Source organism: Mustelus asterias, chromosome 21, assembly GCF_964213995.1.
Source record: "Mustelus asterias chromosome 21, sMusAst1.hap1.1, whole genome shotgun sequence".
In the NCBI taxonomy this organism is placed as follows: Eukaryota; Metazoa; Chordata; class Chondrichthyes; order Carcharhiniformes; family Triakidae; genus Mustelus; species Mustelus asterias.
Window position 1 is genome coordinate 19,385,052 of NC_135821.1, and position 12,343 is coordinate 19,397,394.

The 12,343-nt window shown below is 47.3% G+C and overlaps 1 protein-coding gene across 3 annotated transcripts in view; it reads left to right on the top strand.

Moving 5' to 3' along the window:
- The window catches only part of zc3h7bb (zinc finger CCCH-type containing 7Bb), a 107,561-nt gene that overhangs the window by 44,138 nt on the left and 51,080 nt on the right, over nucleotides 1-12,343 (top strand). For all 3 annotated transcript variants that reach the window (XM_078237598.1, XM_078237599.1, XM_078237597.1), the window contains exons 9-11: nucleotides 5,075-5,334; nucleotides 8,086-8,335; nucleotides 11,345-11,400. In XM_078237598.1, coding sequence (XP_078093724.1) covers nucleotides 5,075-5,334; nucleotides 8,086-8,335; nucleotides 11,345-11,400 — 566 coding nt within the window. The remainder of the gene's footprint in view (nucleotides 1-5,074; nucleotides 5,335-8,085; nucleotides 8,336-11,344; nucleotides 11,401-12,343) is intronic.

Here is a 12,343-nt window from a genome sequence, read left to right on the forward strand (position 1 = left end):
CAATTCCAGCCTTGGGTCACTGTCTGTGCGGAGTCTGCACATTCTCCCGCGTCTGCGTGGGTTTCCTCCGGGCGCTCCAGTTTCCTCCCACAGTTCAAAGATGTGGTGGATTGGCCATGCTAATTTGCCCCTTAGTGTCAGGGGGACTAACTAGGGTAAATGCATGAGGGCCTGGCTGGGATTGTGGTTGGTGCAGACTTGATGGGCTGAATGGCCTCCTTCTGCATTGTAGGGATTCTGTGAAATGGGGGATTGGTTCCTGAAACGAGGTTGGAAATCGCTCATGGGGCACCCTTTGGTGTGAAATGCTCTCAACTCTCGCCCTGTCAGGTCGCTGAGGTGACTTGATGACTGCACACCTCAGCACAAGTTCCTCGGTTAGTGTGGGGGGTTCTAATCAAGCCATCGCTCGCTGGCAGTTGCCTGTTTAACCTTGAACTATGTGAGTCTGAGTGCATAATAAATGCGACATAATTGTATCAATGCATTAAAATTGTGATGGTTGTGCCAAAGAAAAGTAAGAGAATAAGACACTCATCTGGGGTTTCGGGAGTGACTTGGGAGTTGGAGAAGTGACAATTAATCTTGAGTTCAGTGATACATAAAGGGTGAGATCTTCCGGCTATTCAAGATGGATGGATTATGAGAATAATCTAGCTCAGAATATAAAAACAGAGAGCAAAAGTTTGTACAAATATATAAAATGAAAAAGAGTGTCGAAAGTAAACATTGGTCCTTTAGAGGATGAGAAGGGGGATGTAATAACTGGAAATGAGAAAATGGCTGAGGCATTGAACAGGTATTTTGTGTCGGTCTTCACAGTGGAAGACACAAATAACATGACAAACATTGATGACAGGAAGGCTATGGCAGGTGAGGACCTAGAAACAATCATTATCACGAAAGAGGTAGTATCGGGCAAGCAAATGGGGCTAAAGGTAGACAAGTCTCCTGGTCCTGATGGAATGCATCCCAGGGTACTAAAAGAGATGGCGGGGAAAATAGCAAATGCACAAGTGGTAATTTACCAAAATTCGCTGGACTCTGGGGTGGTTCTCGCAGATTGGAAAACAGCAAATGTGACGCCACTGTTTGAAAAAGGAGGTAGACAAAAGGCAGGTAACTATAGGCCGGTTAGCTTAACTTCTGTAGTAGGGAAAATGCTTGAATCTATCATCAAGGAAGAAATAGCGAGACATCTGAATATAAATTGTCCCATTGGTAAGACGCAGCATGGGTTCATGAAGGATAGGTCATGCTTGACTAATTTGGTGGAATTCTTTGAGAACATTACATGTGCAGTGGACAATGGGGAACCTGTGGATGTGGTGTATCTGGATTTTCAGAAGGAATTTGACAAGATGCCGCACCAAAGACTGCTACGTAAGATAAAGGTGCACAGCATTATGGGTAATGTATTAGCATGGATAGAGGATTGGTTAACTAACAGAAAGCAAAGAGTGGGGTAAATGTGTCTTTCTGGTTGGCGATCAGTGACTAGTGGTGTGCCTCAGGGATTAGTGTTGGGACCGCAATTGTTTATGATTAACATAGATGATTTGGAGTGGGGACCAAGTGTAGTGTGTCAAAATTCGCAGATGACACTAAGATGAGTGGCCGAGCAAAGTGTGCAGAGGATGCTGAAAGTCTGCAAAGGAATATAGATAGTCTAAGTGAGTGGACGAGGGTCTGGCAGATGAAGTACAATGTTGGTAAATGTGAGGTCATCCATTTTGGTAGGAATAACAGCAAAATTGACTATTATTTAAATGATAAAAAATTGCAGCATGCTGCTGTGTGAAGGGATCTGGCTGTCCTTGTGCAGGAATCTCAAGGAGCTGGTTTGCAGGTGCAGCAGATAATTAAGAAGGCAAATGGAATTTTGTCCTTCATTGCGAGAGGAATGGAGTTTAAAAACAGCGAGGTTATGTTGCAGCTGTATGGGGTGCTGGTGAGGCCACACCTGGAGTACTGTGTACAGTTTTGGTCTCCTTTTTTGTGAAAGGATGTACTGGCACTGGAGGGGGTGCAGAGGAGATTCACGAGGTTGATTCCGGAGTTGAGAGGGTTGGCTTGTGAGGAGAGACTGAGTAGACTGGGGCTATACTCATTGGAATTCAGAAGAATGAGTGGAGATCTTATAGAAACATACAAGATTATGAAGGGAATAGATAAGATAGAAGGAGAGAAGTTGTTTCCACTGGCGGGTGAAACTAGAACTAGGGGGCATAGTCTCAAAATAAGGGGGAGCAGATTTTGGACTGAGTTGAGGAGGAACTTCTTCACACAAAGGGTTGTGAATCTGTGGAATTCCCTGCCCAGTGAAGCAGTTGAGGCTACCTCATTGAATGTTTTTAAGGCAAGGATAGTTAGATTTTTGAACAGTAAAGGAATTAAGGGTTATGGTGAGCGGGGCAGGTAAGTGGAGCTGAGTCCACGAAAAGATCAGCCATGACCTTATTGAATGGCAGAGCGGGCTCGAGGGGCCAAATGGCCCACTCCTGCTCCTAGTTCTTATGTTCTTAAGCCGGTGGGATCTCCCAGTCCCACCGTGGGTTTCCCAGCAACATGAGGTGGATTCAGTGGGAAATCCCATTGACTGTGAAGGGATCAGAAAGTCCTGCCGCCAGCCAATGATGGCCACCTCCTGCTGCCGAGAAACACATCGCGGGGAGGCCTGAGCATCTCGCCCACGGTCTTTATAATAGTTAATCCCACATTGGCACAAGCTCAACTTTGTGCATCATGTTTTTATATTTCCACACGTATAATAGAAACTAACCATGCATTGGCATAAAACATGCCATCAGGGGGATTAGCAGGGTACGTAGGTTACGGGGATCGGGGCTGGATGGGATTGTTGTTGGTGCAGGCTTGATGGGCTGAATGGCCTCCTTCAGCACTGTAGGGATTCAATGACCTCTGAAGTGACCCAGCAAACCACTCCGGTGTACCAAATCACTACAAAGTCTAAAAGGAATGAAACCGGATGGACCACCCAGCACCGACCTAGGCACCGGTAGTGACAACGGCAAACCCAGCCCTATTGACCCTGCAAAGTTCTTACTAACATCTGCGCCAAAATTAGGAGAGCCGTCTCACAGACTAATCGAGCAATAGCCTGACATATTCATCTCACGGAATCATACTTTACGGGTAATGTCCCAGACGCCACCATCACTGTCCCTGGGTGTGTCCTGTCCCACCGGCAGGACAGACTCACCAGAGATGGCAGCGCTGTGGTATCGCAGCAGAGGGGTACACAGCGGGAGGGAGTTGCACTGGGAGTTCTCAACATTGACTCCAGATTCCCATCACATGGGCAAGGTAACCTCCTGCTGATTACCAACTACCACTCCCGTCAGCTGATGAATCAGCAGCACTCCATGTTGAACACCAATTGGGAGAAGCACAGAGGGTGGCGAGGACGCGGAATGCACTCTGGGAGAGGACGTCAATGTCTATCACCAAGAGTGGTTCAGAAGCACTGAGATGGCCAGGTCCTAAAGATGCTGAGGAAGCTGACTTTGTCCTCACCAACCTACCGGTCGCAAGTGCAACTGTCCATGACATTATGAGCAGGGAGTGGCCACAGCACAATCCTTGTGGAGACAATGTCCTATCATCACATTGAGGATACCATCCATCGTGTTGTGTGGCACTATCACTGTGCTAAATGGGATACAATTTCTCATTGAGCAGGTTATTGCTTTGTAAGTGCTATTTGATAGCGATGGGATAGATTTATCCTACTTTTTGTGTGCAAGTCATACCTGGCAACACTGCCATTGTACTAGAACAGTTTGGCAAGGGGCTTAACTCGTTCTGGAGCACAAATCTTCAATACTATTGCCAGAATGTTATCAGGGCCCATTGCCTTTGCGGTGTCCAGTGTCTTCAGCCATTTCTTGATATCACGTTGAGTGAATCAGATTGGCTGAAGACTGACATCTGTGATGCTGGGGACCTCTGGAGGAGGCCAAGATGGAACCTTCCAGCTGAATATTGTTGTGAATGCATTTACACTTTTTTGCACTAATGCATTTACTTTTCCTATTATATGCTATATATCATATTCTCAACTTTCTATGGGAGATTGATTAGTGCAGTGGTACAGTGGTTAGCACCGCTACCTCACAGTGCCAGGGACCCGGGTTCGATTCCCGGCTTGGGTCATTGTTTGTGTGGAGTCTGCATGTCCTCCCCGTGTCCGCGTGGGTTTCCTCCGGGTGCTCCGGTTTCCTCCCACAGTCCGAAAGACGTGCTGGTTAGGTGCATTGGCCGTGCTAAATTCTCCCTCTGTACCCAAACAGGCACCGGAGTGTGGCGACTAGGGGATTTTCACAGTTACTTCATTGCAGTGTGAATGTAAGCCTACTTGTGACACTAATAAGTAAACTTTAAATTAGTATAGTATTAGAAATATTCTGTAGGATACAAATATCTGAGCACCAACCTTATTTTGTGTTGGGCACGCTTTTTGGTCATATGTGGATTTATTTGAAGATGGCTACAACTGCAACTACAGCTGCATACGTCCAGTATTAATCATGGTAATTGTTACGTCAACATTACCCACTCTGTTTTGCTATGTTAACTAGCATGATGTGGTTGTAGACTCTGACTCTGTGGAGCGAACTCAGAACTCTCTGTCCTAACCTTTTATATTAAAAAAAACCTTACTCGCAACGCCGCAGGCAGGGGCGACACGGTGGCACAGTGGTTAGCACTGCTGCTTCACAGCGCCAGGGATCCGGGTTCGATTCCCGGTTTGGGTCACTGTCTCTGTGGAGTTTGCACGTTCTCCCCGTGTCTGCGTGGGTTTTCTCCGGGTGCTCTGGTTTCCTCCCACATTCTGAAAGACGTGCTGGTTAGGGTGCATTGACCTGAACAGGCACCGGACTGTGGCGACTAGGGGAATTTCACAGTAACTTCACTGCAGTGTTAATGTAAGCCTACTTGTAACTAATACATAAACTGTAACTACTATTTCTAATTTACTAGTTACGTGTAATGAATATATTTGTGATGTCTCTTTGTGTCATTGTCATGTGTTATTACTTCCGCATTCCAGGTTCACCTTTGGACCTTCCACGCATCCCAATTCCAGCCACTCTTCCTGCGCCGGCCAGTGAAGTTTTGGTCCCCCTCAGCTCCATTTCTGTTAGTATCCAGCAATCACAGACAGACCTAGCTCCGCTGAAACCCCCGGTTGGTGATGGGGTCTCTCTCTCCGTGCCTGAAACCGCAGAGGAGTTTCCGGATGAGGAGATTATTGGAGAAGAGCTGGACACGTTGTTGGATTCTATAGGGGAAGCAAATGATTTTCCAATGGTAAGAGGCATAAAGAAAATTATACTTCCGGGATACTTCCTTATTCCCCAGATATCCCAGGGACACTGTAATCATCCTTGGGGGAAATAGGCCACCCCTGGTTTTTATTACTTGACACTTGCAGGGCAATGTGTCAATGGGAACACTAAGAAAGGACAAGGTGAGGCTTTGCTTTGTTGACCTTCCCTTCCTGGCCCAGCAGCTCCTGCCATTATTCACACATGATGACCAGTTAGGGTATCGCAAAGATTCAGGAGGCGAAGGGAGACAATTAAAAGTAAAGTAAAGTTTATTTATTAGTGTCACAAGTAAGGCTTACATTAACACTGCAATGAAGTTACTGTGAAATTCCCCTAGTCGCCACACTCCGGCGCCTGTTCGGGTCAATGCACCCTAACCAGCACGTCTTTCAGACTGTGGGAGGAAACCGGAGCACCCGGAGGAAACCCACGCAGACACGGGGAGAACGTGCAGACTCCACACAAACAGTGACCCAAGCCGGGAATCGAACCCGGGTCCCTGACGCTGTGAACATAAGAACTAGGAGCAGGAGTAGGCCATCTGGCCCCTCGAGCCTGCTCCACTATTCAATAAGATCATGGCTGATCTTTTAGTGGACTCAGCTCCACTTACCTGCCCGCTCACCATAACCCTTAATTCCTTTATTGTTCAAAAATGTATCTATCCTTGCCTTAAAAACATTCAATGAGGTAGCCTCAACTGCTTCACTGGGCAGGGAATTCCACAGATTCACAACCCTTTGTGAAGCAGCAGTGCTAACCACCGTGCCGCCCGGTAACGAGGAGAAAGAATATATAATCAATGCAAATTGGAAAGATTTAGGTGCCAATGTTCTTAGTGAATGGTGCTTCATTGTGTTACCCACTGGCCACATGTGGCTAATTGCATTTCATTAATAATGGACCAACATTGTTCTTATAATATCAATACTCACTTCCACACTCTATAATTATATGAAATAGGAGCAGACGAAGGCCGTTTGGCCCCTTGAACCTGCTCCACCATTCAGTAAGATCATGGCTAGTATGTTTGTGTTAAGAATTCCACATTCCCATCCATCCACAATAACCTTAGATTCCCTTGCTGATTCTCTACTTCCGCCTTAAAAATATTCAGTGAAGGTACAGTTGCACAAGTTGCCACACGGTTAAGGGGGCGATTTGATTTGATTTATTATTGTCACATGTATTAGTATACAATGAAAAGTATTGTTTCTTGCGCGCTATACAGACAAAGCATACCGTTCATAGAGAAGGAAAGGAGAGGGTGCAGAATGTAGTGTTACAGTCATAGCTAGGATGTAGAGAAAGATCAACTTTTGGCGGCATGGTGGCCCAGTGGTTGGCACTGCTGCCTCACAGCGCCAGGGACCCGGGTTCAATTCCGGCCTCGGGTCACTGTCATAGAAATCATAGAAACCCTACAGTGCAGAAGGAGGCCATTCGGCCCATCGAGTCTGCACCGACCACAATCCCACCCAGGCCCTACCCCCACATATTTTACCCGCTACTCCCTCTAACCTACGCATCCCAGGACTCTAAGGGGCAATTTATTTTAACCTGGCCAATCCACCTAACCTGCACATCTTTGGACTGTGGGAGGAAACCGGAGCACCCGGAGGAAACCCACGCAGACACGAGGAGAATGTGCAAACTCCACACAGACAGTGACCCGAGCCGGGAATCGAACCCGGAACCCTGGAGCTGTGAAGCAGCAGTGCTAACCACTGTGCTACCGTGCCGCCCGTGTCTGTGTGGAGTTTGCACATTCCCCCCTTGTCTGCGTGGATTTCCTCCAGGTGCTCCGGTTTCCTCTCTCAGTCCAAAGATGTGCGGGTTAGGTTGATTGGCCATGCTAAAATTGCCCTTAGTGTCCTGGGATGTGTAGGTTAGAGGGATTAGTGGGTAAATGTGTAGGGATATGGGGGTGGGGCCTGGGTGGGATTGTGGTCAGTGGAGACTTGATGGGCCAAATGGCCTCTTTCTGTGCTGTAGGTTTCTAAGATCTAAGATGTGCGAGTTAGGTTGATTGGCCATGCTAAATTATCCCTTAGTATCAGGGGGATTAGCAGGGTAGATATGAAGGATTCCGGGAATAGGGCCTGGGTGGGATTGTGGTCGGTGTAGACTCGATGGGCCAAATGGCCTCCTTCTGCACTGTAGGGATTCTATGATTCTATAATTATAATGTGAGGTAGGTTCATTCAAAAGTCTGATGGCAGCAGGGAAGAAGCTGTTCTTGAGCCGGTTGGTACGTGACCTCAGACTTTTGGATCTTTTTCCTGACAGAAGACGGTGGAAGAGAGATTGTCCGGGGTACGTGGGGTCCTTAATTATGCTGGCTGCTTTGCCGAGGCAGCGGGAAGTGTAGACAAAGCCAATGGATGGGAGGCTGGTTTGAGTGATGGACTGGGGCTTCGAGCACGACTCTTTTGTAGTTTCTTGCACAAGAGGACACAGTCGGAGGAATGTCGAGGTTGAGAGAGAATAGAAGACAAGAAGTCGGATTGTTGATGTGGGGGTAGAGGGGAGGCTGGACTCGAGCAGAGGAGGGGAGCGAGGATCAGAATTCCCGTGGATCATGGAAATTTCAAGACCAAGGCTCGATATTATAGAAAAGTCGTGGATTTTTATCAATGTTTCACACCTGGCCTGACTTTATTTCCACTGAGTTGATGCCAATAAGATCTTGTGTTGTGTATGACAAATGCCTTCTGCTTTTTTATTCCAGACATCAGGAGCTGGGACAGTTCCGACAAACCTGCCCAATGATGTGTCGAGGCTGCTTGCCGTCTTTCCCACCGGTGCCCCCGTCCTCCCATCCGCGGTGAAGGGTAACATTGGCCCAAAGGCCTCGCTCCCTCCAGCCTATCCCATTCTCCCTGTCCAGAAGATGGACGCCCTGGACAACATCGGTCCGAACACCGTTATAAATAGTTTAGATTCTTTGGACCTGCTCCCTGGAACCGAATCTCGACCTGGTAAAGGTTTAGTTACTGAGGGTTCATTCTTAATCCATTTGCGCCTGTGTGATTGACTAATCCGCATGTTTTGGGGGGGAAACTTCCACCTACCCAGGTGACTTTTGAATTGATTTAGGTTGGAGCATCCCACCTGAGAAAGGGTGGGGCCCTCAGAATGTTACCAGGAGTTTAATTATGAGGAGAAATGAGTATTCCCTGGGATATAGAAGGTGATGGGGTGATTTGATTGGGTTTTTTTTAGGATTTTGGAAGAGGTTGATCGGGTAGAGAGAGAGAGAGAGGGGGAAGAGCTTTAATTACTGGTGGGAAAATCTAGCGGACATAACCTTATCTGAGCCAAGCCATTCTGGAGAGATGTTAGAATACATTTCTCCACACTAGCAATGGTGGACAGATGCAACTCGTGGTAAATGGTGGCCCAGTTCATTGTTCTAAATTGAAGATTGACAGATTTTAACGAGCCAGGGCAAAAAGGATGGAGTTGAATCCAAATGAGCCCCGATCTACTTAGTCGTAAGAAATAGGGCGGCACAATGGTTAGCACTGCTGCCTCACAGCGCCAGGGACCTGGGTTCAATTCCGGCCTCGGCTCACTGTCTGCGTGGAGTTTGCATATTCTCCTCGTGTCTGTGTCAGTTTCCTCCGGGTGCTCCGGTTTCCTACCACACTCCAAAGATGTGCAGTTTAGGTTGATTGGCCATGCTAAATTGTCGCTTAGTATCAGGGGGATTAGCAGAGCAAATATGTGGGGTTATGGGGATAAGGTCTGGGTGGGATTGTTGTCGGTGAAGGCTCGATGGGTCAAATGGCCTCCTTCTGCACTGTAGGGATTCTATCCTTTGATTCTAGGAGAAGGAGTAGGCCATTCCCCTCCTCGGGCCTGCTTTGCTAATCAATAACTGATCTGATTTTGCCCTTAACACCACTTTCTTGCTTGACTTCTATAACTCTTGACTCCCTTGTCAGTCAAAAATCTATCTAACTCAGCCTTGAATAATTAATTGACCTAGCCTCCGTTGCTCTCTCTGGATTGGAGAATTCCACAGACTTTCTGAGAGAAGATTTTTTTTCTGATCGCCGTCTTAAATGGGAGAATCTTTAAACTGTGACCCCTGTCCTAGGACTCCCCCATGAGGGGAAACATCCTCTTAGCGTCTACCCTGTCAACCCCCACTTAGAATCTTGTGTGCTTCAATGAGATCACCTCTCACTCCAGCGAATATAGACTCAATCTGCTCAACTTTTCCTCATAAGACAATCCCTTCATCCCAGGAATCAGCCTGGTGAACCTTCACTGAGCTTTTTTATTCATTCGTGGGACATGGGCGTCGCTGGCTGGCCAGCATTTATTGCCCATCCCTAGTTGCCCAAGGGCAGTTGAGAGTCAACTACATTGCTGTGGCTCTGGAGTCCCATGTAGGCCAGACCAGATAAGGACGGCAGATTTCCTTTCCTAAAGGACCTTAATGAACCAGATGGTTTTTCCGACAATCAACAATGGTCATCAGTAGATTTTTAATTCCAGATTTTTTTTATTGAATTCAAATTCCACCAGCTGCCGTGGCGGGATTCGAACCCGGGTCCCCCAGAACATTAGCTGAGTTTCTGGATTATTAGTCTAGTGATAATACCACTAGGCCATCGCCTCCCCACTGAACAGAACTGAGCTGTTTCTCATGAAAGTATATCCTTCCTTAAATAAGGAGACCAAAACTGTTCATAATACTCCCAAGTGCAGTCTCACTGATGTAAGTTGAATGGCAAAGTAGACTTAAGGGGCTGATTGGCCGCCTTCTGCTCCTGTCCTAAGTTTCTGACTAGAATTATCAGCCTGCAATCTCAGGCTGTTCTGGTTTTCAGTTCTGTCTGGGTGAGAGAGCAAGCTGGGAACCTTGAGCTAGATTTTGGCCAGTGTTGTAACTGTTGGAGTTGTCTAGAGCAGCCTATATGTGGTGGGTACTGTGGTTTCAGCTATGTTGTGCTTGCTTCTTTCATTGGCAGGTGAGGAATTGCAGGCCCAAAGCTTACCCGCCACCACAGCTTGATAAATGCCCACGATGTGGGAGAAACCAGCCACGCAGCTGCTCAGTCCTAACTTTAGTGGGCAGTCAATAATTTCAGCATTGACATGGACATAGAATCCCTATAGTCCAGCAGAAGGCCATCCGGCCCATCGAATATGCACCGACTCACACCCAGGTCCTCCCCTCTGCCCTATCCCCGTAACCCTGCATGTTTACCATGGCTAATCCACCTAACCCGCACATCTTTGGACTTTGGGAGGAAACCGGAGTACCCGGAGGAAACCCAGACAGACAGACACAGACCTGTCACCCTATTAGGAAGGACTGAACAGGTTCCTGTATCCAGAAAAGAAGGGTAACTTGATGGAGCGGTCTTTATCCAGGGAGCGGTGAGAATGTGAAAGTGCCCTCCCCCCCACACACACACAGGGAGTAGTTGAGGCGAATACCATCCATGTATTTGATGCAAAGTTAGATAAAACACATGAGGATGAAGAGAATGGACGGATGGACAGATAGAGGGTTGGGAGGGGGCTTGTGTGAAACATGACTGGATCTGTTGGGTGAGTGCCCTGTTTATACTGTAATATCCGTCTAATGGGTGTGTTTAAGGTACTTGGAGAAAAGTTTAGAGGAGATGTGCGAGGCAAGTTTTTTACGCAGAGGGTGGTGAATGTCTGGAACGCGCTGCCCGGGGAGGTGGTGGGAGCGGGTACGATAGCGGCATTTAAGGGGCAACTAGACAAATACATGAATAGGATGGGAATGGAAGGATACGGACTCTGTAAGTGCGTACGGTTTTAGTTTAGGCAGGCATCATGATCGGCGCAGGCTTGGAGGGCCGAAGGGCCTGTTCCTGTGCTGTACTGTTCTTCGTTCTAATGGAGGGAGTAAAAATGAGTCTCTACCGCATTTGAGCTTCAAATAGCCGCAGCATTAATAACAAAGAGTAATAAAGGTGATTTTAATTATGCTTCATCAGGTTCGAGACCTATGACACCAAACAGCAACACGAGCACCTCGAGCAGCTTTGCATTGGTAAGTCTGAAATCTGAGCCTAAACCTTTCATATCGCAGCTAAACTGAGATTTGGTACAGAAAGCACTTTTTTTTTAATAGAAACCCTACAGTGCAGAAAGAGGCCATTCGGCCCATCAAGTCTGCACCGACAACAATCCCACCCGGGCCCTATCCCCGTATCCCTACATATTTACCTGCTAATCCCTCTAACCCTCATATTTACCCACTAATCCCTCTAATCTACGCATCCCGGGACACTAAGGGGCACTTTAGCACGGTCAATCAACCTAACCCGCACATCTTTGGACTGTGGGAGGAAACCGGAGCACCTGGAGGAAACCCACGCAGACACGGGGAGAATGTGCAAACTCCGCACAGACAGTGACCCGAGCCGGGAATCGAACCCAGGTCCCTGGAGCTGTGAAGCAGCAGTGCTAACCACTGTGCTACCGTGCCGCCCACTTGAATCCTGTCAACCTCATACTCTTACCAAATGAATCTACACATGCTTTGCCTTTGTCATTCTGCACCAGTCACCTCCTTTATTCTTGCACTCTAATTCCCGTGCAATTAAGGCCAACATGCTACTTGTCTTCACAATTGCTTAGAATCCCTACAGTGCAGAAGGGATGAAGGAGCGACACTCCGAAAGCTCGTGCTACCAAATAAACCTGTTGGACTTTAACCTGATGTTGTGAGACTTCTTACTGTACAGTGCAGAAGGAGACCATTCAGCCCATCGAGTCTGCACCAACTTTATTTGCATTCTAACTTTGTGTTCCTTGTCCGGGTATGCCAAGTCTCTCTGAACATCAACAGTTACCAAGTTTCAGACCTGTAAAAACAATATTCTTGTTACGGACAGCAGCGAAAGGGCAAAAGTGAACTCCTTCAATCTTTTGTCATCTGACCGTAAGCCATAGTGTTTTTTTTGTTTTAAAAATAGGCGTTTATTCGAAAG